Genomic DNA, 26,885 nt, shown 5'->3' on the forward strand with positions numbered 1-26,885 from the left:
GTTAAAGTGCATGAAAAAGTTAAAGTTCATCATATTAGACAAAGACTTAACAAGTATGGCTTGGTTGGAGGGGTTAGCAAGAAAAAGCATCTTCTCTCTAAAAAGAATAAGCCAACTCGGCTGTAGCATCTGAACAGGAATTACAGAAAAATGTGTTTTGGACAGATATGACAAAGTGGAAGTGTTTGGCCATAATACACAGCACCACGTTAGGAGAAAACCAAACATACACAACACAAACACCGCATACCAAATGTCAGCATGGTGGTGGAGGCATGATGATTTGGGCTTGATTTTCAGTCACAGGACCTGGACACCTTGCAATCACCGAGTCGACCATGCACTTCTCTATATACCAGCGTATTCTAGAACAAAATGTGAGGCCGTCTGTGTGACAGCTAACGCTTAGCCCAAAGTGAGTCACACAACACGTACAGCAGCAAATCTACAACTTACAACTTGTGTGTACTCAGTTTTTCACATGACTGTGCGTGATTTCCTGTACCAAATGTATCAGCAAACTGGTTTCCTCTTTCAGTACCTCCCCCCTTCCCAAATAACTTTATGCAAATTATTTTTGCAGTCTGTTGCCACACGACTGAGTTATTCAGTAGAACTTAAAAAAACAAAAACATTCGAATCTCGGGTTAGTGTGGGCTGCCTATATGTTGAATATTACAGCCGTTGCTGTTTGTCTGTCTGTCTCACCAGTTTAAAGTGGGCATTTCCTGTTTCTAAAAATTGCACATTACTACAGAATGACTTAGAAGTACTTTTAAAGAATGCATACAACAGTATACACTCACTTTTCTTTGCAGTAGCCATCTCACAGGAATGAGTCCAATACAGACACACTTAGTCACACACGGTCACAGCCTTGTCATCTCAGCAGTCCGACCTCAAAACAACTCTGCAAAAAAAAAAAAGGGAAAAAAAGAAAAGTTAAGAAGTTAGGAGGCAATCACACAAGGGGGTGACAACAGAAAACAAGAGGACGATTTACAAAGATTTACATGAGCGAAAAGTAATAACAGTGAAATAATGGCTGGACTCCCTGTGCTTGTTCCTAAATCCTCAACCCCCTGTTAGCGTATATTTCAGCTGAGAGCACAGCTGTCCTGTACTAGTCAAGCCAGGAGAACCAGAGACTCCCGACAGAGACTTCAATTAAAGGAAAACAACAAAACAGTCTAAGAGGATTAGCTAGGGGCTGAGGCTGCTGCTGTCAGTGGGCTTTGCACAGATGGAAAATCTTCATCACTACTCTTCTTATAAGCACGGAGAAACTTTAACTATATTTATGCAAAGTACAGTGCAGCACAAGGTAGTCATAGCCAGTACATGAAAGACATAGCATGCAGGTCTATTTAATATACTACTACGATAACACTCAAAGATAGCAGTCTTATTTTCAGGCAGTACTGCTGTTATACAACAATAACCAGCAGGCCTGACAGAGTTCAACAAGCAGCAGCTTTAAATAATTTTAACCAACAGGTGCAAGAACTTGTGACATTACTATAGAAAGTTTTTAGAAGTGGCATTTGTAGTGCATCCAATTATTTGATCTGGTGACAAAATTTTTAAGTTAAGTCAGGTCTTAAGATTTGGAGCAGCAAATGCTATTATTAGTACAAAAGGATGTTTTATGAAAAGTATGGAAGCACGTGAGTGCCACTTTAAAAAAAAAAAATAACAATGCTAAAAAAAGTTCCCTCATTGCTTTAACACTTTGTCTTTTTAGGCCTACGTTACAGAAAAAAATTGAATTGAAATTGAATTGAAAGCCTTTATTCTCATTATACAATAATATTCTCTCTCACACCCACGCACATCTTCATACATCATTTTGAAACTTTTTTCTCTTTATATTTCAAGAGAGGACGTGGAAGAGGTTTTTTCCCCCTGTGAGCACAAAACTTGATGAGTTTTCTCACTGAGGAAACACTAAATGGTGACAGTGAACATGTTTTATTTTTACTGTAGTAAGTTCAGAGCAGGGTAGGGCAACACTGACTTTGGTACAGTAAACAGTAAAACAACCAAAAAGAAAGAAATGTTGAAATCCATAAATTGGAGTAGATAGGACCGATTACTTTAAAATAAGCCTGATCCGTTGATCTAAAAAACAAAAACTCTGGTAGAAAATGTTGCTTTTTCTGTGTCAGTCTGACAATAATAAACCTAAATGCTTGATACAGTACATTCATATATTATAGCACATGAATGGATTGAAAACAAGCAGTCACAGATACAAACCATCAATATGAAACCATTTTCCTCTTACCAGATAGCACTGGCTCTTCCTGTCTCTCGACAAGAAGCCTCATCGGAAAAGTGTTCCAAGGCTCACCCCACAGCTCGAAAATATATCCAATTTTGTGCAGCTGGTGATAGTAGGTGTACTGACTCGTGTTGGTGTTGTTCCTGGATCATCATAATTAATGTTGGTCCAGGCTAACACAGCCAGAAATCAATCACATTGTTGTGATTTCACAGTATTGTGACATGGAAAGAAACCTGCCAATGTCTACTCAGGAAAAACCAAACACCAACAGGGTCAAGGTTAGTGTTTGCTGTGATGGTGTTTCCACATTCAACAACTATGACATCACAGCAATGCGACTGGTCACTTGCAATGTTGAACCTGGAGCAGATTAATTATGATAATCGAAACACCAAGATATCAGATTGTGCAGTGAATTGTACTTGCCAATCTGCTCTGAAAACCTTCTGTGAGCTGGAGGGTCACTCGAGCCCGAAGCTGGTTGAAAACTGGATCTTGTGCTGCTACACTGTTAACTTCTTAAAGCTCCAGAACAGAATTAGTGCAGTAACGGGTGACATTTAGCATGATTTGTTTACAGATTTAAGAAAAAACGTGTGTGTCTCCTTTCGCATCACAAGCGCCCTGCTGAAGCTACAGCTTTTATTCATTTTTTAAAAGTTTTACTTCTAAGACATCAGGGGTCAGTTGAGATGGTCCACAGGTTTGTTCCACCAGGCTGCAAGAAAATTTAAGCTCATTAATTTGAGACTCTTTATGTCATGATAATAACTAATCTCAGCTCAGACAGAAAAATGACTCACGTGCATGCAGCTCACATGCAAGTTAAATGCTTTTTTTTGCCCATTTTTAACAGAAAAAAAATCGTATTCCAGTTTGGAATTGTCAAAAAACAAATGCTGCTGACATTTAATCAGCCCTAGTAAAGGTTCCTGTCCAAAATAAAAGATTTGCCAAGTCTGACCTTGTTCTTAGAAGTCGCTAAGTCCCTTTAAATAATTTCTAAAGGAACTGATGAGGTCTGTGAGACGAATGACCCCAAGAATCCCACTTGCTTTGCACTTCCTGCTTTTTTAGCCAAAGGGAGAAATAAAAGTGGACCAAGTGAGGACCAATGCCAGACTCGACACTTTTCTTGCTGCAAATGGTGAGGTAAGGGTGTAACAGCCTGGAACAGAAATTTTACAGTGTCACATCCACTGAGAGTGCTGCAGAAATCAGACAATGATCCACTTTTAGTGGGGCAAAATACCAGTCCTGTTTCAAGCACCTAAATGGGTCGCTAAGATTAGAAAGCCACTGATGGGATTCATATGTGCACACTTTGAGCTGTAGAATCAAGGTGGTGACACATTAGGTATATATGATTGGATAGATACACAAAATTTTACAAGGTTAAAAAGTGTTTACATGGATGTGTCGGGTGATCTGTGTCACGTAAACATATAGCTTATTCTAGGTTTATACTTGTGTTTTTGTCGTGGTGGAACACAACTGGGAAGGTTTTAAACAAAGCACAGGGAAAAAAATGTGAATGGTCAGATTATTCTTTAACCTGCTGTAAGACTGTTGTTAATATCTGTAAGCGTTCAGAGCATCTTCTTTACTCCAGTTTGACCTACTGTACTCAAACCGTGCATAGTTTTCCTGCCTAATGACTAATTATTAAGGACATCCTGCTGTGACAAGTTTCAGATATGTGACTAAACTGTTGGCTTGGTCGCAACCTGTCAGACCATATGACTAACACTGCATTCCTTGCACTGTTTCACTTCACTGTTATGCAATCACAAAGTTCACAAGTTTTAATTTGGCTAGTATATAATTTTGTTATGCTCACAGTCATTTTGTTAAAACCTGCAAAAACAGATGCCAGGTTGCAATAAATTACATGATCTTTTTCTTCTGCAATACGCTGGGATTTCAAAGAGAGCTACTAAAGAGTTACTGCTATTCGCTTAAAACTTGGGGGTACTGGATTCTTTATAAATGTGTTTCTAAGCAAGGCAAGTAGGACAATGCAATGCTATACAATGTCACGCATTCATGGCAGGTGGGGCTAAGAAAACAAATGTCACTGTTAATTGCACAAAGTTACTAAATACTGACAATATTCGCAGCAGTAAACATGTGGGTGGTCTACAGCAATGTTTAGGTAGGTGTTAGGGCTGTTCGATATAACAATATATATCGGATGACGATATAGAAACGTCTATCGTTTCATTTTACGCTATCGTTTGTTTCGTGGTGTCGCAAAATAAACTGTTTACGGCAATATTTTTTCATTATTTTGATGGTCACTGTAGTGGCTATATTAATTTCTTAAAGTTCCCTCTTTCTCTTACATTTAATATAACCACACTACAGACAGACAAGCGTTTGTTTTTATGCGTTGTCATTAGCAACAACGACGGTAAAACCACCGCGTGTCCGCTTGTTCCACATAAACCTTTCACAATAAAGCTCAAGATCCTGTTGAGACTTTTCAAAATAAACTGAATCATGTGAAAGATGCAGTGTTTACGGATGAGAAGCAAAAAAGATCCGTCAGGTGCTAAAAAATAAACCTTAGACTCAAACGTTAGAACAGGCTTTTCCCCGCAGCACGCCGTGTAATAAATACTCACAAAGAAAACGGCAGCCATTATTACTTATGTCTAAAAATGTATAGTTTCATGCATCAGTTAAAACAATCGACTCCAGGTACGCGACGCGCAGCTGGAAACACTTCACGCAAGTCCAGCTGCCCGAGATTCACAGAATTTACAGAAAATGTTACATTTTTGTGATTTATATCGTTATCGGACCATATATGTCTTAATATCGGGATATGAGATTTTGGTCATATCGCACAGCCCTAGTAGGTGTTAAGTAACATCCATATGAACCCCAGACCCCAGGCTTTCCCTGCAAAAGACTGTCTTGCAAAAACATAAATCAATGCCATTTGCTTCAGCAGTTTTAATTTTGTGGCTCATCACCTGTTGCTGTATTTCCACACTGACTCAACCTGTGAAATTGCAAGGCCTTGTTTCTTCAAAGGGCAAACCTCATTTATATGCATGACCCCTCATTTAAACCACTAAGCCCAGCCAGGCTTTGTCACCGTCAATGCTGTCACAGCTCTGCACCACGGCCCATAAATTAAAACTGCAGATGCCACAGAGAGCAGCAACAGGTACTTGTTATTTTAAGGAGGTGATTTGCTCCCTGTAAAACAGGCACAAACTGGCAGCAACGGGAACCATAACATATTTATAGTTAGCATGTCCTGACTACACTATTACGTGACCGAAGTTGTGGACCTCGCTCACACTTTTTGCTGCACGTGGAAGCCACCACAGCACAAAATCACACTGATGCATGAATTATGAAGTGAATGTACACTTGATTTAGGGAACATCTAGGTACTGGTTTTGGTTTTGTTTTTGCCAAATCCACATTGGTATTTGAAATATGAGACAGCTTAGCTGGCAGTGAGTGATATTTTCTTAAGCTTTTATGTGTTTGTACGAGTTATTCAAAGGACTACTCTTTTTTTTAAACCACTCAGAAGCTTTCAAAGACTCTGTCAAGTCTCATTTAATCGCTTTTAAAGGCACCATTTGCATCTAAATTTGTGCTGATGGATTTTATGTTGCTTTATGAATACAGCTTTAAATGCAGACCATTAAAACTCTTACACCCAAACTCAGCCACAGCCATGCTGGTTTTTCCCCGAGCTTTACCTGCAGAGCAACAAAGAAAGTACAAGTGGAAGAAGAAGCAAGAATGACTTTTACACAAAACATGAAGCATTAGGAGCTAAATGTGCAGGGGTGAGGTCACAAATAAAGGGCTCTGTTCTTTTCTCTGGTCTACTTCTTTGTAGTTACTATAACTGCACGTCTGTCTACACAAAGACTCCCTCCTCATCCAGCCAACCAGCCAGGTGGTTTGTTGCTTTCCTCTTAAAAAGTTACCGCGTTTCACAAACGGTCGGGGCTTTCTTTTGTTTTGCTTCCTTGTTGCTTACCTTTACTCACACCATACGGAAATCGTACATTTAACCGTGGGGTTAAGTGGAAACCTTCTCCGAAACACGTAGCAGCAGCAGCAGCAGCAGCAACAGCCTCTCTGAAAATCAGGCGGGCACCAAACCCTCACCTCTCGCCTCCGGTTCTACTTTCCTCAGTCGGATGATTTCCGCATTTGGTCACGTGGTGCGGCTGCGGGTGTTGCGCTCCAAGTCTATATTTTACAAAAGCGAAAAAGGCGGTGGTGCAAAAGCAGAAACGGTCCTCTCTACTCTATGTGCTGCAAAAGAGTGACAGTCAAAGCTGGCTGTAAAACACTCCCAGTCTCCTCTTTCACCCTCGGGGTTTACTGTAGCGGATAGCGCCATCTGGCAGTGCTTTCTGCGCATGGGCAAACTCTAAATGAAGTTCTGTCCCTGACTCTGAAGATAATGTGTTTTTATTGCAGATACACATTACATCGCTTGATTTATATTAGTTTTATTAAAAGATATGTCTTCAAACATCACAGCTGCCGGATAAACTTAAACCAAACAAACAAATGTTAGTTAGTAGTACTGACCCACTGTCCTAAAACCCCAGTTTATTAGCACTACTACTTCATTTCACTGCATTGCATTGGTCCTGTATGCTTCATGTGGAGCATCAGAGACGGTCATCTTCCCAATACCATTTAGTCACTGGACTGATGTTAAAAGGTGCAGACAGGATTACAGATAATTAAAATGCACACCATAAAGAAAACATGCTTAGCTGATGCACAGAGGAATCGTGACATGTTGCACGCTTTCTGTGGTAAACAAGTTAAACCTTGGTGCGCACGTGCAGTCATTTGCTTTGTCATTCAATAACATTATGCTGCTTTTATTTATGACATGGCCGGGCGGATCCAAAGTGGCCCTCTGGCCGGTGGTGGTCCCCGGACAATATTTCGCAAAAGACGTGGTTTAGGACTCTTTACCATGCTGCACCCTTGCATTAATCCTCCTCCGCGAACAGAGGAAAACGTGCTTGACGAGAAGGTGTCAGCCTGTTCTTAAGTGTCGGTAAACCTTGTTAAACGACGTTAAATTATTAATCAAGGTGAAGTTGTTCCCCCTACCTTTCTTTTATTATTATTTTTGTATTTGTTGTTTATTTCCTGTATGGCAAATAAACACCCGCACCGAGCGCGTGAAAGTCGGTAAGCTCAAGTTTGAGTTTTCAGCCAGCTAGCGGAGTTAACTTGTAACATCAAGCCAAACCTTAAGGTAAGATTATGGAGAACATAGAAGAATTTAGTGATGTGTTTCAGTTGAACTGTTTAGAGTTTGTTGGAAAACAATGCTAATGTTAATGTCAGGTTAATAACTGGTGACTGAAGGCTGCCACGTAGATGCGACACCGTAAACTTGCAGTTTTAGCTAGCTTTTACAGTCACGTTAAATTGGCGTGATACACTAAAATTTGACCTTTCACACGTGTAAATTTTAAAATTGAGAACAGATTAGTGTAAAACGTCAAAAACTAATAACAAAGGCATTTGAACGCATTTATCATATTCTTTAATAAACAATCATGGCTTAAGGCACTTTGCATCTTACATAACATTACACGTTATATCAAAACAGACAAGGAAGAAGAAAAACACTGATAACAACAATGATAAATATGATTTGAAAACATGTCAATTCAATTAAATTTTATTTATATAGCGTTAAATCACAACAACAGTCACCTCAAGGAGCTTTATATTGTACAGTAGATCCTACAATAATAGATACAGAGAAAAACCCAGCAATAATTTCACCCCCTATGAGCAGGCACTTTGGCGACAGTGGGAAGGAAAAACTCCCTTTTAACGGGAAGAAACCTCCGGCAGAAGCAGGCTCAGGGAGGGGCAGCCGGTCCTGCACATGGCAGAAGGCAAACAGGATAAAGACACGCTGTGGAAGAGAGACAGAGATTAATAGCAGGTACAATTCAATGCAGAGAGGTCTATTAACACATAGTGAGTGAGAAAGGTAACTGGAAAGGAAAAACTCAATGCATCATGGGAATCCTCCGGCAGCCTACGTCTATTGCAGCATAACTAAGGGAGGATTCAGGATCACCTGATCCAGCCCTAACTATATGCTTTAGCAAAAAAGGAAAGTTTTAAGCCTAATCTTAAAAGCAGAGATGCCACTGCAAAAGATGTTAACGGATCACAGTGGTCCCTTTTTTTTAACAGCGCATTTCAAAAGTGGACAAGAGGGTCACTTACCATGTGTTAATTAATAATACTTAGTCTGCTTATTACTCTGTAACTAGCCATCAGCCCGGCTAGCTCAGTCGGTAGAGCATGAGACTCTTAATCTCAGGGTCGTGGGTTCGAGCCCCACGTTGGGCGCAACATTTTTAATCCCAGGTGTCATAATGTGAAATTTTTTTTTCAGTGACCACATGATCTGCCTTCCATGTTTGAAAAAAAAAAACTATTAATAAAAGCTATATACTACCCCTTGTAACTTTCAAAATTAGTACCTCCCTCTTCTCTTCCATCTGGTCTCTGTGGCGCAATCGGTTAGCGCGTTCGGCTGTTAACCGAAAGGTTGGTGGTTCGAGCCCACCCAGGGACGTCGATTTTTTGTTGTTGTTTTTTCTTTCTTTTTCTTAATGTCTTTGGGTTAATGCAACTTTAAAAAGCTTTGTAGTAATTTCTGGACCCCCACCCTTTCCCCCCCTTGTAAAACATTATTCACAATATGGAAAATTACTCTACAAATACAAAAATACTGTATTTCTGCTTTTACTATCCAGTGTGAGTTGCCAGTTTTAAATTTGAAAGGTAAGTACAGAGAAACTGCAGTCTCCTGCGTTCCCTTTCTGCTGCTGCCCATCCCCCTCACTTGAGCGCTTGTGGCGTTCCTCCATTTTTATTGTCCCTTGTTTGCTTGTCTTGTCACAAAAACATCAAATAAAAGGAGCAGCCATGGTCTCTGAGTGGGCTCGAACCACCAACCTTTCGTTTAGCAGCCAAACGCATAAAGCGATTGCGCCATAGAGACAATAGGTCACCCTTCACTGGCTTTGCCACAGTATTGCTGTGTGTGCACTCAACAACGGGGGAAGGGAAACAATCAAGAATGTGCCATGTCGTCTCTGTGGCGCAATCGGTTAGCGCGTTCGGCTGTTAACCGAAAGGTTGGTGGTTCGAGCCCACCCAGGGACGTCTCTTTTTATTCCAGCCTCACTGTAAAAGATTATAGATGTTTGTAATGCAACGGGGGAGAGCTGGAATCAGAAACACTGAGACAAGGAAAGGTATCCTGCATGTAACTGCTTGAGATGTATTTTGAATTCAAACGTCTTGATCCATACTCAATCGTTCAGGTAAATAAATCACAAAAGATTCATGTTGTTCATCTGCATATAGCGTTTTCAGTGGGAGAAACAGATGAACAGAATCAACCTTTGGAATCCATATCTAAACCACGTGTGAAGAACAGCTTAAAGACATAGTAAGAATTTACTTTTACTATACCACTACACGGTTTGGTATTTCACAAACACATATTGAAATGTTTCTGTTTTAATAAATTCAAACTAATGGATTTATTTCTTTTAAATTAAGTAACACTTATGAACTACTTCTCCGAATATGGTAGGAAAAGAAAAAAGAAAATTTCTAAGCGCCCATCGTGGGGCTCGAACCCACGACCCTGAAATTAAGAGTCTCATGCTCTACGGACTGAGCTAGCCGGGCTACAGAGACAGATAACGCGCAACCCACAGGTGTCGAGACTGGACGGGTGACTGGGGGAGGGTGTTCCGGTCTTTTTGGTTGTGGGGTAAACGATTGTGCAACAGAGACTGAGTAAAGCAAAGCAGGGGCGTCGAGAGAGGACCGGGTGGCTGGATGGAGGTGCTCTGGTACTTCCTCTCCATACCGCCTTGATTGTTTAAAATATGTGACTGGTGGGTAATGAACTTGGCAGTAAGTATGCAGTTGCGGACGAACAACACCACCCCAAAGATGCATATCACCCTCGATAAAACGGTCGACTGCGTTCATCAAAAGACCGTCCTGGTTATAACATGATTGGTTATAACATGATTGGTTATAACATGGTTGGTTATAACATGGTTATAACATGATTGGTTAAAACATGGTTATAACATGATTGGTTAAAACATGGTTATAACATGATTGGTTAAAACATGGTTGGTTAAAATATGCTTGGTTAAAACATGGTTATAACATGGTTGTTTAAAACATGGTTATAACATGCTTGGTTAAAACATCGTTGGTTATAACATGGTATAGCCAACATAACAGTTGCACTGCAAGTTTGTGCAGCGTTCTGCATTACCTGGCAGTGATAGTTATATGGTCCTTTGGTGGCAGTCAGTATGCAGTTGCGGATGGACAACACCACCCCAAAGAAGCATATCACCATTGATAAAATGGTTGACTGGATTCATCAAACGACCAAGTATAGCATGGACAATATTGTGAAAAAACACAATTGCTTTCTGAGGTAGCAATTTGACTGCATGCTTGTGCAGCGTTTTGCATTACATGGCAATAACATTGATATCGTCCCTGGGTGGGCTTGAACTACCAACCTTTCGGTTAACAGCCGAACGCGCTAACCGATTGCGCCACAGAGACTGACAACGCGCAACCCACAGGTGTCGAGACTGGACGGGGGACTGCGGGAGGGTGTTCTGGCCTTTTTGGTTGTGGGGTAAACGATTGTGCAACAGAGACTGAGTAAAGCCAAGCAGGGGCGTCTAGAGAGGACGGGGTGGCTGGATGGAGGTGCTCTGGTACTTCCTCTCCATACCGCCTTGATTGTTTAAAATATGTGACTGGTAGGTAATGAACTTGGCAGTAAGTATGCAGTTGCTGAAGAAAAACACCACCCCAAAGATGCATATCACCCTTGATAAAACGGTTGACTGCGTTCATCAAACAACCGAGTCTAGCATGGACGCTATTGTGAAGCAAAACCAGTGCTTTCTGAGGAAGCAGGTGCACTGCACATTTGGACAGCGTTTTGCATTACCTGGGAACAACAGTGATATTGTCCCTTGGTGGGCTTGAACCACCAACCTTTCGGTTAACAGCCGAACGCGCTAACCTATTGCTCCACAGAGTGTGACAACGCACAACCCACAGGTGTCGAGACTGGACGGGGGACTGGGGGAGGGTGTTCCGGTCTTTTTGGTTGTTAACAGTCGAACGCGCTAACCGATTGCGCCACAGAGACAGACAACGCGCAACCCACAGGTGTCGAGACAGGACGGCGGATGCGGAAGGGTGTTTTTGGTTGTGTGGGAATGATTGTGCCACAGACACTGAGCAAAGCCAAGCAGGGGGGTCGAGAGAGGACCGGGTGGCTGTCTGGAGGTGCTCTGGTACTTCCTCTCCATACGGTAGCCCTTATTGTTTAAAATATGTGACTGGTAGGTTATGAACTTGGAAATCAGTATTAAGTTGCGGACGAACAACCACCACCCCAAAGAAGCATATTACCCTCGATAAAACGGTTGACTGGGTTCGTCAAATGACCAAATCTAGAATTCAGACTATTGTGAAACCATCGCATTCTGAGGCAGCAGTTGCACTGCACGTTTGTTCAGCGTTCTGCATTACCTGGCAGTAATAGTTATATGGTCCTTTGGTGGCAGTCAGTATGCAGTTGCGGATGGACAACACCACCCCAAAGAAGCATATCACCATTGATAAAATGGTTGACTGGATTCATCAAACGACCAAGTATAGCATGGACAATATTGTGAAAAAACACAATTGCCTTCTGAGGTAGCAGTTTGACTGCACGCTTGTGCAGCATTCTGCATTACCTGGCAATAACAGTGAGATCATCCCTTGGTGGGCTTGAACCACCAACCTTTCGGTTAACAGCCGAACGCGCTAACCGATTGCGCCACAGAGACTGACAACGTGCAACCCACAGGTGTCGAGACTGGACGGGGGACTGGGGGAGGGTGTTCCGGTCTTTTTGGTTGTTAACAGCCGAACGCGCTAACCGATTGCGCCACAGAGACTGACAACGCGCAACCCACAGGTGTCGAGACTGGACGGGGGACTGCGGGAGGGTGTTCCGGCCTTTTTGGTTGTGGGGTAAACGATTGTGCAACAGAGACTGAGTAAAGCCAAGCAGGGGCGTCGAGAGAGGACCGGGTGGCTGGATGGAGGTGCTCTGGTACTTCCTCTCCATACCGCCTTGATTGTTTAAAATATGTGACTGGTGGGTAATGAACTTGGCAGTAAGTATGCAGTTGCGGACGAACAACACCACCCCAAAGATGCATATCACCCTCGATAAAACGGTCGACTGCGTTCATCAAAAGACCGTCCTGGTTATAACATGATTGGTTATAACATGATTGGTTATAACATGGTTGGTTATAACATGGTTATAACATGATTGGTTAAAACATGGTTATAACATGATTGGTTAAAACATGGTTATAACATGATTGGTTAAAACATGGTTGGTTAAAATATGCTTGGTTAAAACATGGTTATAACATGGTTGTTTAAAACATGGTTATAACATGCTTGGTTAAAACATCGTTGGTTATAACATGGTATAGCCAACATAACAGTTGCACTGCAAGTTTGTGCAGCGTTCTGCATTACCTGGCAGTGATAGTTATATGGTCCTTTGGTGGCAGTCAGTATGCAGTTGCGGATGGACAACACCACCCCAAAGAAGCATATCACCATTGATAAAATGGTTGACTGGATTCATCAAACGACCAAGTATAGCATGGACAATATTGTGAAAAAACACAATTGCTTTCTGAGGTAGCAATTTGACTGCATGCTTGTGCAGCGTTTTGCATTACATGGCAATAACATTGATATCGTCCCTGGGTGGGCTTGAACCACCAACCTTTCGGTTAACAGCCGAACGCGCTAACCGATTGCGCCACAGAGACTGACAACGCGCAACCCACAGGTGTCGAGACTGGACGGGGGACTGCGGGAGGGTGTTCTGGCCTTTTTGGTTGTGGGGTAAACGATTGTGCAACAGAGACTGAGTAAAGCCAAGCAGGGGCGTCTAGAGAGGACGGGGTGGCTGGATGGAGGTGCTCTGGTACTTCCTCTCCATACCGCCTTGATTGTTTAAAATATGTGACTGGTAGGTAATGAACTTGGCAGTAAGTATGCAGTTGCTGAAGAAAAACACCACCCCAAAGATGCATATCACCCTTGATAAAACGGTTGACTGCGTTCATCAAACAACCGAGTCTAGCATGGACGCTATTGTGAAGCAAAACCAGTGCTTTCTGAGGAAGCAGGTGCACTGCACATTTGGGCAGCGTTTTGCATTACCTGGGAACAACAGTGATATTGTCCCTTGGTGGGCTTGAACCACCAACCTTTCGGTTAACAGCCGAACGCGCTAACCTATTGCTCCACAGAGTCTGACAACGCACAACCCACAGGTGTCGAGACTGGACGGGGGACTGGGGGAGGGTGTTCCGGTCTTTTTGGTTGTTAACAGTCGAACGCGCTAACCGATTGCGCCACAGAGACAGACAACGCGCAACCCACAGGTGTCGAGACAGGACGGCGGATGCGGAAGGGTGTTTTTGGTTGTGTGGGAATGATTGTGCCACAGACACTGAGCAAAGCCAAGCAGGGGGGTCGAGAGAGGACCGGGTGGCTGTCTGGAGGTGCTCTGGTACTTCCTCTCCATACGGTAGCCCTTATTGTTTAAAATATGTGACTGGTAGGTTATGAACTTGGAAATCAGTATTAAGTTGCGGACGAACAACCACCACCCCAAAGAAGCATATTACCCTCGATAAAACGGTTGACTGGGTTCGTCAAATGACCAAATCTAGAATTCAGACTATTGTGAAACCATCGCATTCTGAGGCAGCAGTTGCACTGCACGTTTGTTCAGCGTTCTGCATTACCTGGCAGTAATAGTTATATGGTCCTTTGGTGGCAGTCAGTATGCAGTTGCGGATGGACAACACCACCCCAAAGAAGCATATCACCATTGATAAAATGGTTGACTGGATTCATCAAACGACCAAGTATAGCATGGACAATATTGTGAAAAAAAACAATTGCTTTCTGAGGTAGCAGTTTGACTGCACGCTTGTGCAGCGTTTTGCATTACCTGGCAATAACATTGATATCGTCCCTGGGTGGGCTTGAACCCCCAACCTTTCAGTTAACAGCCGAATGCGCTAACCGATTGCGCCACAGAGACTGACAACGCGCAATCCACAGGTGTCAAGACTGGACGGGGGACTGGGGGAGGGTGTTCCGGTCTTTTTGGTTGTTAACAGCCGAACGCGCTAACCGATTGCGCCACAGAGACTGACAACGCGCAACCCACAGGTGTCGAGACTGGACGGGGGACTGCGGGAGGGTGTTCCGGCCTTTTTGGTTGTGGGGTAAACGATTGTGCAACAGAGACTGAGTAAAGCCAAGCAGGGGCGTCGAGAGAGGACGGGGTGGCTGGATGGAGGTGCTCTGGTACTTCCTCTCCATACCGCCTTACTTGGCAGTAAGTATGCAGTTGCGGACGAACAACACCACCCCAAAGATGCATATCACCCTCGATAAAACGGTCGACTGCGTTCATCAAACGACCGTCCTGGTTATAACATGGTTGGTTATAACATGATTGGTTATAACATGGTTGGTTATAACATGGTTATAACATGATTGGTTATGACATGGTTATAACATGATTGGTTATACGATGGTTGGTTATAAGATGGTTGGTTATAACATGGTTGGTTATAACATGGATCGTTATAACATGGTTATAACATGATTGGTTAAAACATGGTTGGTTAAAACATGCTTGGTTAAAACATGGTTGATTATAACATGGTTATAACATTGTTGGTTATAACATGGTTATAACATGATTGGTTTTAACATGGTTATAACATAATTGGTTATACGATGTTTGGTTATAAGATGGTTGGTTATAACATGGTTGGTTATAACATGGATATAACATGGATCGTTATAACATGGTTATAACATGATTGGTTAAAACATGGTTGGTTAAAACATGCTTGGTTAAAACATGGTTGATTATAACAAGGTTATAACATGGCTGGTTAAAACATGGTTATAACATGCTTGGTTAATAATGGTTGGTTATAACATGGTATAACTAACATCACAGTTGCACTGCACGTTTGTGCAGCGTTCTGCATTCCCTGGCAACAACAGTGATATCGGCCCTGGGTGGGCTTGAATCACCAACCTTTGGGTTAACAGCCGAACGCGCTAACCGATTGCGCCACAGAGACTGACAACGCGCCACCCACAGGTGTCAAGACTGGACGGGGGACTGGAGGAGGGTGTTCCGGTCTTTTTGGTTGTTAACAGCCGAACGCGCTAACCGATTGCGCCACAGAGACTGACAACGCGCAACCCACAGGTGTCGAGACTGGACGGGGGACTGCGGGAGGGTGTTCCGGCCTTTTTGGTTGTGGGGTAAACGATTGTGCAACAGAGACTGAGTAAAGCCAAGCAGGGGCGTCGAGAGAGGACGGGATGCCTGGATGGAGGTGCTCTGGTACTTCCTCTCCATACCGCCTTACTTGGCAGTAAGTATGCAGTTGCGGACGAACAACACCACCCCAAAGATGCATATCACCCTCGATAAAACGGTCGACTGCGTTCATCAAACGACCGTCCTGGTTATAACATGGTTGGTTATAACATGATTGGTTATAACATGGTTGGTTATAACATGGTTATAACATGATTGGTTATAACATGGTTATAACATGATTGGTTATACGATGGTTGGTTATAACATGGTTATAACATGATTGGTTAAAACATGGTTGGTTAAAACATGCTTGGTTAAAAAATGGTTGATTATAACATGGTTATAACATTGTTGGTTATAACATGGTTATAACATGATTGGTTTTAACATGGTTATAACATAATTGGTTATACGATGTTTGGTTATAAGATGTTTGGTTATAAGATGGTTGGTTATAACATGGATATAACATGGATCATTATAACATGGTTATAACATGATTGGTTAAAACATGCTTGGTTAAAACATGGTTGGTTATAACATGGTATAACTAACATCACAGTTGCACCTTCACGTTTGTGCAGCGTTCTGCATTCCCTGGCAACAACAGTGATATCGGCCCTGGGTGGGCTTGAATCACCAACCTTTGGGTTAACAGCCGAACGCGCTAACCGATTGCGCCACAGAGACTGACAACGGGCAACCCACAGGTGTCAAGACTGGACGGGGGACTGGGGGAGGGTGTTCCGGTCTTTTTGGTTGTTAACAGCCGAACGCGCTAACCGATTGCGCCACAGAGACTGACAACGCGCAACCCACAGGTGTCGAGACTGGACGGGGGACTGCGGGAGGGTGTTCCGGCCTTTTTGGTTGTGGGGTAAACGATTGTGCAACAGAGACTGAGTAAAGCCAAGCAGGGGCGTCGAGAGAGGACGGGGTGGCTGGCTGGATGGAGGTGCTCTGGTACTTCCTCTCCATACCGCCTTGATTGTTTAAAATATGTGACTGGTAGGTAATGAACTTGGCAGTAAGTATGCAGTTGCTGAAGAAAAACACCACCCCAAAGATGCATATCACCCTTGATAAAACGGTTGACTGCGTTCATCAAACAACCGAGTCTAGCATGGACGCTATTGTGAAGCAAAACCAGTGCTTTCTGAGGAAGCAGGTGGACTGCACGTTTGTGCAGCGTTTTGCATTACCTGGGAACAACAGTGATATTGTCCCTGGGTCGGCTTGAACCACCAACCTTTCAGTTAACAGGCGAACGCGCTAACCTATTGCGCCACAGAGTCTGACAACGCGCAAGCCACAGGTGTCGAGACTGGACGGGGGACTGGGGGAGGGTGTTCCGGTCTTTTTGGTTGTTAACAGCAAAACGCGCTAACCGATTGCGCCACAGAGACTGACAACGGGCAACCCACAGGTGTCAAGACTGGACGGGGGACTGGGGGAGGGTGTTCCGGTCTTTTTGGTTGTTAACAGCCGAACGCGCTAACCGATTGCGCCACAGAGACTGACAACGCGCAACCCACAGGTGTCGAGACTGGACGGGGGACTGCGGGAGGGTGTTCCGGCCTTTTTGGTTGTGGGGTAAACGATTGTGCAACAGAGACTGAGTAAAGCCAAGCAGGGGCGTCGAGAGAGGACCGGGTGCCTGGATGGAGGTGCTCTGGTACTTCCTCTCCATACCGCCTTGATTGTTTAAAATATGTGACTGGTAGGTAATGAACTTGGCAGTAAGTATGCAGTTGCGGACGAACAACACCACCCCAAAGATGCATATCACCCTCGATAAAACGGTGGACTGCGTTCATCAAACGACCGTCCTGGTTATAACATGGTTGGTTATAACATGATTGGTTATAACATAATTGGTTATAACATGGTTGGTTATAACATGGTTATAACATGATTGGTTATAACATTGTTATAACATGATTGGTTATACGATGGTTGGTTATAAGATGGTTGGTTATAACATGATTGGTTAAAACATGCTTGGTTAAAACATGCTTGGTTAAACCATGGTTGATTATAACATGGTTATAACATTGTTGGTTATAACATGGTTATAACATGATTGGTTATAACATGGTTATAACATGATTGGTTATAACATGGTTATAACATGATTGGTTATACGATGGTTGGTTATAAGATGGTTGGTTATAACATGGTTGGTTATAACATGGATCGTTATAACATGGTTATAACATGATTGGTTAAAACATGCTTGGTTAAAACATGCTTGGTTAAACCATGGTTGATTATAACATGGTTATAACATTGTTGGTTATAACATGGTTATAACATGATTGGTTTTAACATGGTTATAACATAATTGGTTATACGATGTTTGGTTATAAGATTATTGGTTATAACATGGTTGGTTATAATATGGATATAACATGGATCGTTATAACATGGTTATAACATGATTGGTTAAAACATGGTTGGTTAAAACATGCTTGGTTAAAACATGGTTGATTATAACAAGGTTATAACATGGCTGGTTAAAACATGGTTATAACATGCTTGGTTAAAACATGGTTGGTTATAACATGGTATAACTAACATCACAGTTGCACTGCACGTTTGTGCAGCGTTCTGCATTCCCTGGCAACAACAGTGATATCGGCCCTGGGTGGGCTTGAATCACCAACCTTTGGGTTAACAGCCGTACGCGCTAACCGATTGCGCCACAGAGACTGACAACGCGCAACCCACAGGTGTCAAGACTGGACGGGGGACTGGGGGAGGGTGTTCCGGTCTTTTTGGTTGTTAACAGCCGAACGCGCTAACCGATTGCGCCACAGAGACTGACAACGCGCAACCCACAGGTGTCGAGACTGGACGGGGGACTGCGGGAGGGTGTTCCGGCCTTTTTGGTTGTGGGGTAAACGATTGTGCAACAGAGACTGAGTAAAGCCAAGCAGGGGCGTCGAGAGAGGACGGGGTGGCTGGCTGGATGGAGGTGCTCTGGTACTTCCTCTCCATACCGCCTTGATTGTTTAAAATATGTGACTGGTAGGTAATGAACTTGGCAGTAAGTATGCAGTTGCTGAAGAAAAACACCACCCCAAAGATGCATATCACCCTTGATAAAACGGTTGACTGCGTTCATCAAACAACCGAGTCTAGCATGGACGCTATTGTGAAGCAAAACCAGTGCTTTCTGAGGAAGCAGGTGGACTGCACGTTTGTGCAGCGTTTTGCATTACCTGGGAACAACAGTGATATTGTCCCTGGGTGGGCTTGAACCACCAACCTTTCAGTTAACAGGCGAACGCGCTAACCTATTGCGCCACAGAGTCTGACAACGCACAAGCCACAGGTGTCGAGACTGGACGGGGGACTGGGGGAGGGTGTTCCGGTCTTTTTGGTTGTTAACAGTCGAACGCGCTAACCGATTGCGCCACAGAGACAGACAACGCGCAACCCACGGGTGTCGAGACTGGACGGCGGATGCGGGAGGGTGTTTTTGGTTGTGTGGTGAACGATTGTGCAACAGACACTGAGCAAAGCCAAGCAGGGGGGTCGAGAGAGGACCGGGTGTCTGTCCGGAGGTGCTCTGGTACTTCCTTTCCATACTGCCTTGATTGTTTAAAATATGTGACTGGTAGGTAATGAGCTTGGCAGTAAGTATGCAGTTGCGGACAACAACACCACCACAAAGATGCATATCACCCTCGATAAAACGGTCGACTGCGTTCATCAAACGACCGTCCTGGTTATAACATGGTTGGTTATAACATGTTTAGTTATAAGATTCTTGGTTATAACATGGTATAACCAACATAACTGTTATAACAGTTGCACTACACGTTTGTGCAGCGTTCTGCATTACTTGGCAATAACAGTGATATCGCCCCTGGGTGGGCTTGAACCACCAACCTTTCGGTTAACAGGCGAACGCGCTAACCTATTGCTCCACAGAGTCTGACAACGCGCAACCCACAGGTGTCGAGACTGGACGGCGGCTGCGGGAGGGTGTTTTTGGTTGTGTGGTGAACGATTGTGCCACAGACACTGAGCAAAGCCAAGCAGGGGGGTCGAGAGAGGACCGGGTGGCTGTCTGGAGGTGCTCTGGTACTTCCTCTCCATACGGTAGCCCTAATTGTTTAAAATATGTGACTGGTAGGTTATGAACTTGGAAATCAGTATTAAGTTGCGGACGAACAACCACCACCCCAAAGAAGCATATTACCCTCGATAAAACGGTTGACTGGGTTCGTCAAATGACCAAATCTAGAATTCAGACTATTGTGAAACCATCGCATTCTGAGGCAGCAGTTGCACTGCACGTTTCTTCAGCGTTCTGCATTACCTGGCAGTAATAGTTATATGGTCCTTTGGTGGCAGTCAGTATGCAGTTGCGGATGGACAACACCACCCCAAAGAAGCATATCACCATTGATAAAATGGTTGACTGGATTCATCAAACGACCAAGTATAGCATGGACAATATTGTGAAAAAAAACAATTGCTTTCTGAGGTAGCAGTTTGACTGCACGCTTGTGCAGCGTTTTGCATTACCTGGCAATAACATTGATATCGTCCCTGGGTGGGCTTGAACCACCAACCTTTCGGTTAACAGCCGAACACGCTAACCGATTGCGCCACAGAGACTGACAACGCGCAACCCACAGGTGTCAAGACTGGACGGGGGACTGGGGGAGGGTGTTCCGGTCTTTTTGGTTGTTAACAGCCGAACGCGCTAACCGATTGCGCCACAGAGACTGACAACGCGCAACCCACAGGTGTCGAGACTGGACGGGGGACTGCGGGAGGGTGTTCCGGCCTTTTTGGTTGTGGGGTAAACGATTGTGCAACAGAGACTGAGTAAAGCCAAGCAGGGGCGTCGAGAGAGGACGGGGTGGCTGGCTGGATGGAGGTGCTCTGGTACTTCCTCTCCATACCGCCTTGATTGTTTAAAATATGTGACTGGTAGGTAATGAACTTGGCAGTAAGTATGCAGTTGCTGAAGAAAAACACCACCCCAAAGATGCATATCACCCTTGATAAAACGGTTGACTGCGTTCATCAAACAACCGAGTCTAGCATGGACGCTATTGTGAAGCAAAACCAGTGCTTTCTGAGGAAGCAGGTGGACTGCACGTTTGTGCAGCGTTTTGCATTACCTGGGAACAACAGTGATATTGTCCCTGGGTGGGCTTGAACCACCAACCTTTCAGTTAACAGGCGAACGCGCTAACCTATTGCGCCACAGAGTCTGACAACACACAAGCCACAGGTGTCGAGACTGGACGGGGGACTGGGGGAGGGTGTTCCGGTCTTTTTGGTTGTTAACAGTCGAACGCGCTAACCGATTGCGCCACAGAGACAGACAACGCGCAACCCACGGGTGTCGAGACTGGACGGCGGATGCGGGAGGGTGTTTTTGGTTGTGTGGTGAACGATTGTGCAACAGACACTGAGCAAAGCCAAGCAGGGGGGTCGAGAGAGGACCGGGTGTCTGTCCGGAGGTGCTCTGGTACTTCCTTTCCATACTGCCTTGATTGTTTAAAATATGTGACTGGTAGGTAATGAGCTTGGCAGTAAGTATGCAGTTGCGGACAACAACACCACCACAAAGATGCATATCACCCTCGATAAAACGGTCGACTGCGTTCATCAAACGACCGTCCTGGTTATAACATGGTTGGTTATAACATGTTTAGTTATAAGATTCTTGGTTATAACATGGTATAACCAACATAACTGTTATAACAGTTGCACTACACGTTTGTGCAGCGTTCTGCATTACTTGGCAATAACAGTGATATCGCCCCTGGGTGGGCTTGAACCACCAACCTTTCGGTTAACAGGCGAACGCGCTAACCTATTGCTCCACAGAGTCTGACAACGCGCAACCCACAGGTGTCGAGACTGGACGGCGGCTGCGGGAGGGTGTTTTTGGTTGTGTGGTGAACGATTGTGCCACAGACACTGAGCAAAGCCAAGCAGGGGGGTCGAGAGAGGACCGGGTGGCTGTCTGGAGGTGCTCTGGTACTTCCTCTCCATACGGTAGCCCTTATTGTTTAAAATATGTGACTGGTAGGTTATGAACTTGGAAATCAGTATTAAGTTGCGGACGAACAACCACCACCCCAAAGAAGCATATTACCCTCGATAAAACGGTTGACTGGGTTCGTCAAATGACCAAATCTAGAATTCAGACTATTGTGAAACCATCGCATTCTGAGGCAGCAGTTGCACTGCACGTTTCTTCAGCGTTCTGCATTACCTGGCAGTAATAGTTATATGGTCCTTTGGTGGCAGTCAGTATGCAGTTGCGGATGGACAACACCACCCCAAAGAAGCATATCACCATTGATAAAATGGTTGACTGGATTCATCAAACGACCAAGTATAGCATGGACAATATTGTGAAAAAAAACAATTGCTTTCTGAGGTAGCAGTTTGACTGCACGCTTGTGCAGCGTTTTGCATTACCTGGCAATAACATTGATATCATCCCTGGGTGGGCTTGAACCACCAACCTTTCGGTTAACAGCCGAACGCGCTAACCGATTGCGCCACAGAGACTGACAACGGGCAACCCACAGGTGTCAAGACTGGACGGGGGACTGGGGGAGGGTGTTCCGGTCTTTTTGGTTGTTAACAGCCGAACGCGCTAACCGATTGCGCCACAGAGACTGACAACGCGCAACCCACAGGTGTCGAGACTGGACGGGGGACTGCGGGAGGGTGTTCCGGCCTTTTTGGTTGTGGGGTAAACGATTGTGCAACAGAGACTGAGTAAAGCCAAGCAGGGGCGTCGAGAGAGGACGGGGTGGCTGGATGGAGGTGCTCTGGTACTTCCTCTCCATACCGCCTTGATTGTTTAAAATATGTGACTGGTAGGTAATGAACTTGGCTGTAAGTATGCAGTTGCGGACGAACAACACCACCCCAAAGATGCATATCACCCTCGATAAAACGGTCGACTGCGTTCATCAAACGACCGTCCTGGTTATAACATGGTTGGTGATAACATGGTTAGTTATAAGATTCTTGGTTATAACATGGTATAACCAACATAACTGTTATAACAGTTGCACTACACGTTTGTGCAGCGTTCTGCATTACTTGGCAATAACAGTGATATCGTCCCTGGGTGGGCTTGAACCACCAACCTTTCGGTTAACAGGCGAACACGCTAACCTATTGCTCCACAGAGTCTGACAACGCGCAAGCCACAGGTGTCGAGACTGGACGGGGGACTGGGGGAGGGTGTTCCGGTCTTTTTGGTTGTTAACAGGCGAACGCGCTAACCTATTGCTCCACAGAGTCTGACAACGCGCAACCCACAGGTGTCGAGACTGGACGGCGGCTGCGGGAGGGTGTTTTTGGTTGTGTGGTGAACGATTGTGCCACAGACACTGAGCAAAGCCAAGCAGGGGGGTCGAGAGAGGACCGGGTGGCTGTCTGGAGGTGCTCTGGTACTTCCTCTCCATACGGTAGCCCTTATTGTTTAAAATATGTGACTGGTAGGTTATGAACTTGGAAATCAGTATTAAGTTGCGGACGAACAACCACCACCCCAAAGAAGCATATTACCCTCTATAAAACGGTTGACTGGGTTCGTCAAATGACCAAATCTAGAATTCAGACTATTGTGAAACCATCGCATTCTGAGGCAGCAGTTGCACTGCACGTTTCTTCAGCGTTCTGCATTACCTGGCAGTAATAGTTATATGGTCCTTTGGTGGCAGTCAGTATGCAGTTGCGGATGGACAACACCACCCCAAAGAAGCATATCACCATTGATAAAATGGTTGACTGGATTCATCAAACGACCAAGTATAGCATGGACAATATTGTGAAAAAAAACAATTGCTTTCTGAGGTAGCAGTTTGACTGCACGCTTGTGCAGCGTTTTGCATTACCTGGCAATAACATTGATATCGTCCCTGGGTGGGCTTGAACCACCAACCTTTCGGTTAACAGCCGAACACGCTAACCGATTGCGCCACAGAGACTGACAACGGGCAACCCACAGGTGTCAAGACTGGACGGGGGACTGGGGGAGGGTGTTCCGGTCTTTTTGGTTGTTAACAGCCGAACGCGCTAACCGATTGCGCCACAGAGACTGACAACGCGCAACCCACAGGTGTCGAGACTGGACGGGGGACTGCGGGAGGGTGTTCCGGCCTTTTTGGTTGTGGGGTAAACGATTGTGCAACAGAGACTGAGTAAAGCCAAGCAGGGGCGTCGAGAGAGGACGGGGTGGCTGGATGGAGGTGCTCTGGTACTTCCTCTCCATACCGCCTTGATTGTTTAAAATATGTGACTGGTAGGTAATGAACTTGGCTGTAAGTATGCAGTTGCGGACGAACAACACCACCCCAAAGATGCATATCACCCTCGATAAAACGGTCGACTGCGTTCATCAAACGACCGTCCTGGTTATAACATGGTTGGTGATAACATGGTTAGTTATAAGATTCTTGGTTATAACATGGTATAACCAACATAACTGTTATAACAGTTGCACTACACGTTTGTGCAGCGTTCTGCATTACTTGGCAATAACAGTGATATCGTCCCTGGGTGGGCTTGAACCACCAACCTTTCGGTTAACAGGCGAACACGCTAACCTATTGCTCCACAGAGTCTGACAACGCGCAAGCCACAGGTGTCGAGACTGGACGGGGGACTGGGGGAGGGTGTTCCGGTCTTTTTGGTTGTTAACAGGCGAACGCGCTAACCTATTGCTCCACAGAGTCTGACAACGCGCAACCCACAGGTGTCGAGACTGGACGGCGGCTGCGGGAGGGTGTTTTTGGTTGTGTGGTGAACGATTGTGCCACAGACACTGAGCAAAGCCAAGCAGGGGGGTCGAGAGAGGACCGGGTGGCTGTCTGGAGGTGCTCTGGTACTTCCTCTCCATACGGTAGCCCTTATTGTTTAAAATATGTGACTGGTAGGTTATGAACTTGGAAATCAGTATTAAGTTGCGGACGAACAACCACCACCCCAAAGAAGCATATTACCCTCGATAAAACGGTTGACTGGGTTCGTCAAATGACCAAATCTAGAATTCAGACTATTGTGAAACCATCGCATTCTGAGGCAGCAGTTGCACTGCACGTTTCTTCAGCGTTCTGCATTACCTGGCAGTAATAGTTATATGGTCCTTTGGTGGCAGTCAGTATGCAGTTGCGGATGGACAACACCACCCCAAAGAAGCATATCACCATTGATAAAATGGTTGACTGGATTCATCAAACGACCAAGTATAGCATGGACAATATTGTGAAAAAAAACAATTGCTTTCTGAGGTAGCAGTTTGACTGCACGCTTGTGCAGCGTTTTGCATTACCTGGCAATAACATTGATATCGTCCCTGGGTGGGCTTGAACCACCAACCTTTCGGTTAACAGCCGAACGCGCTAACCGATTGCGCCACAGAGACTGACAACGGGCAACCCACAGGTGTCAAGACTGGACGGGGGACTGGGGGAGGGTGTTCCGGTCTTTTTGGTTGTTAACAGCCGAACGCGCTAACCGATTGCGCCACAGAGACTGACAACGCGCAACCCACAGGTGTCGAGACTGGACGGGGGACTGCGGGAGGGTGTTCCGGCCTTTTTGGTTGTGGGGTAAACGATTGTGCAACAGAGACTGAGTAAAGCCAAGCAGGGGCGTCGAGAGAGGACGGGGTGGCTGGATGGAGGTGCTCTGGTACTTCCTCTCCATACCGCCTTGATTGTTTAAAATATGTGACTGGTAGGTAATGAACTTGGCTGTAAGTATGCAGTTGCGGACGAACAACACCACCCCAAAGATGCATATCACCCTCGATAAAACGGTCGACTGCGTTCATCAAACGACCGTCCTGGTTATAACATGGTTGGTGATAACATGGTTAGTTATAAGATTCTTGGTTATAACATGGTATAACCAACATAACTGTTATAACAGTTGCACTACACGTTTGTGCAGCGTTCTGCATTACTTGGCAATAACAGTGATATCGTCCCTGGGTGGGCTTGAACCACCAACCTTTCGGTTAACAGGCGAACACGCTAACCTATTGCTCCACAGAGTCTGACAACGCGCAAGCCACAGGTGTCGAGACTGGACGGGGGACTGGGGGAGGGTGTTCCGGTCTTTTTGGTTGTTAACAGGCGAACGCGCTAACCTATTGCTCCACAGAGTCTGACAACGCGCAACCCACAGGTGTCGAGACTGGACGGCGGCTGCGGGAGGGTGTTTTTGGTTGTGTGGTGAACGATTGTGCCACAGACACTGAGCAAAGCCAAGCAGGGGGGTCGAGAGAGGACCGGGTGGCTGTCTGGAGGTGCTCTGGTACTTCCTCTCCATACGGTAGCCCTTATTGTTTAAAATATGTGACTGGTAGGTTATGAACTTGGAAATCAGTATTAAGTTGCGGACGAACAACCACCACCCCAAAGAAGCATATTACCCTCGATAAAACGGTTGACTGGGTTCGTCAAATGACCAAATCTAGAATTCAGACTATTGTGAAACCATCGCATTCTGAGGCAGCAGTTGCACTGCACGTTTCTTCAGCGTTCTGCATTACCTGGCAGTAATAGTTATATGGTCCTTTGGTGGCAGTCAGTATGCAGTTGCGGATGGACAACACCACCCCAAAGAAGCATATCACCATTGATAAAATGGTTGACTGGATTCATCAAACGACCAAGTATAGCATGGACAATATTGTGAAAAAAAACAATTGCTTTCTGAGGTAGCAGTTTGACTGCACGCTTGTGCAGCGTTTTGCATTACCTGGCAATAACATTGATATCGTCCCTGGGTGGGCTTGAACCACCAACCTTTCGGTTAACAGCCGAACGCGCTAACCGATTGCGCCACAGAGACTGACAACGGGCAACCCACAGGTGTCAAGACTGGACGGGGGACTGGGGGAGGGTGTTCCGGTCTTTTTGGTTGTTAACAGCCGAACGCGCTAACCGATTGCGCCACAGAGACTGACAACGCGCAACCCACAGGTGTCGAGACTGGACGGGGGACTGCGGGAGGGTGTTCCGGCCTTTTTGGTTGTGG

At 45.1% G+C, this 26,885-nt stretch overlaps 1 protein-coding gene and 12 non-coding genes across 14 annotated transcripts in view; 3 read left to right on the forward strand and 10 right to left on the reverse strand.

Moving 5' to 3' along the window:
• Positions 1 to 6,636, reverse strand: part of adisspb (adipose secreted signaling protein b) — a 41,348-nt gene extending 34,712 nt beyond the window's left edge. Inside the window, exons 1-2 of one of the 2 annotated variants that reach the window (XM_084923949.1) lie at positions 6,434 to 6,636; positions 807 to 910 (exon numbers count right to left, since the gene is read on the reverse strand). In XM_084923949.1, the coding sequence (XP_084780075.1) occupies positions 807 to 825 (19 nt within the window). In that variant the 5' untranslated portion in view covers positions 826 to 910; positions 6,434 to 6,636. Of the gene's footprint in view, positions 1 to 806; positions 911 to 6,302 lie in introns of both variants that reach the window. The other variant, XM_084923948.1, reaches the window with a different exon arrangement.
• A 1,965-nt stretch (positions 6,637 to 8,601) lies between these two features.
• On the forward strand, positions 8,602 to 8,674 carry trnak-cuu (transfer RNA lysine (anticodon CUU)). The gene has a single exon. It is a non-coding gene; the product is annotated as a tRNA-Lys (tRNA).
• Positions 8,675 to 8,829: 155 nt separating this feature from the next.
• On the forward strand, positions 8,830 to 8,903 carry trnan-guu (transfer RNA asparagine (anticodon GUU)). The gene has a single exon. It is a non-coding gene; the product is annotated as a tRNA-Asn (tRNA).
• A 519-nt stretch (positions 8,904 to 9,422) lies between these two features.
• Positions 9,423 to 9,496, forward strand: trnan-guu (transfer RNA asparagine (anticodon GUU)). The gene has a single exon. It is a non-coding gene; the product is annotated as a tRNA-Asn (tRNA).
• Positions 9,497 to 10,865: 1,369 nt separating this feature from the next.
• Positions 10,866 to 10,939, reverse strand: trnan-guu (transfer RNA asparagine (anticodon GUU)). The gene has a single exon. It is a non-coding gene; the product is annotated as a tRNA-Asn (tRNA).
• Positions 10,940 to 12,154: 1,215 nt separating this feature from the next.
• On the reverse strand, positions 12,155 to 12,228 carry trnan-guu (transfer RNA asparagine (anticodon GUU)). The gene has a single exon. It is a non-coding gene; the product is annotated as a tRNA-Asn (tRNA).
• A 937-nt stretch (positions 12,229 to 13,165) lies between these two features.
• Positions 13,166 to 13,239, reverse strand: trnan-guu (transfer RNA asparagine (anticodon GUU)). Its single transcript has one exon. It is a non-coding gene; the product is annotated as a tRNA-Asn (tRNA).
• A 1,215-nt stretch (positions 13,240 to 14,454) lies between these two features.
• Positions 14,455 to 14,528, reverse strand: trnan-guu (transfer RNA asparagine (anticodon GUU)). The gene has a single exon. It is a non-coding gene; the product is annotated as a tRNA-Asn (tRNA).
• Positions 14,529 to 20,397: 5,869 nt separating this feature from the next.
• Positions 20,398 to 20,471, reverse strand: trnan-guu (transfer RNA asparagine (anticodon GUU)). The gene has a single exon. It is a non-coding gene; the product is annotated as a tRNA-Asn (tRNA).
• Positions 20,472 to 22,317: 1,846 nt separating this feature from the next.
• On the reverse strand, positions 22,318 to 22,391 carry trnan-guu (transfer RNA asparagine (anticodon GUU)). The gene has a single exon. It is a non-coding gene; the product is annotated as a tRNA-Asn (tRNA).
• A 1,362-nt stretch (positions 22,392 to 23,753) lies between these two features.
• On the reverse strand, positions 23,754 to 23,827 carry trnan-guu (transfer RNA asparagine (anticodon GUU)). The gene has a single exon. It is a non-coding gene; the product is annotated as a tRNA-Asn (tRNA).
• A 1,362-nt stretch (positions 23,828 to 25,189) lies between these two features.
• On the reverse strand, positions 25,190 to 25,263 carry trnan-guu (transfer RNA asparagine (anticodon GUU)). The gene has a single exon. It is a non-coding gene; the product is annotated as a tRNA-Asn (tRNA).
• Positions 25,264 to 26,625: 1,362 nt separating this feature from the next.
• On the reverse strand, positions 26,626 to 26,699 carry trnan-guu (transfer RNA asparagine (anticodon GUU)). Its single transcript has one exon. It is a non-coding gene; the product is annotated as a tRNA-Asn (tRNA).
• Positions 26,700 to 26,885: the final 186 nt, after the last annotated feature.

The sequence above is a fragment of the Perissodus microlepis genome, chromosome 3 (assembly GCF_051167445.1).
Source record: "Perissodus microlepis isolate ML-2025 ecotype Zambia chromosome 3, ASM5116744v1, whole genome shotgun sequence".
NCBI lineage: Eukaryota > Metazoa > Chordata > Actinopteri > Cichliformes > Cichlidae > Perissodus > Perissodus microlepis.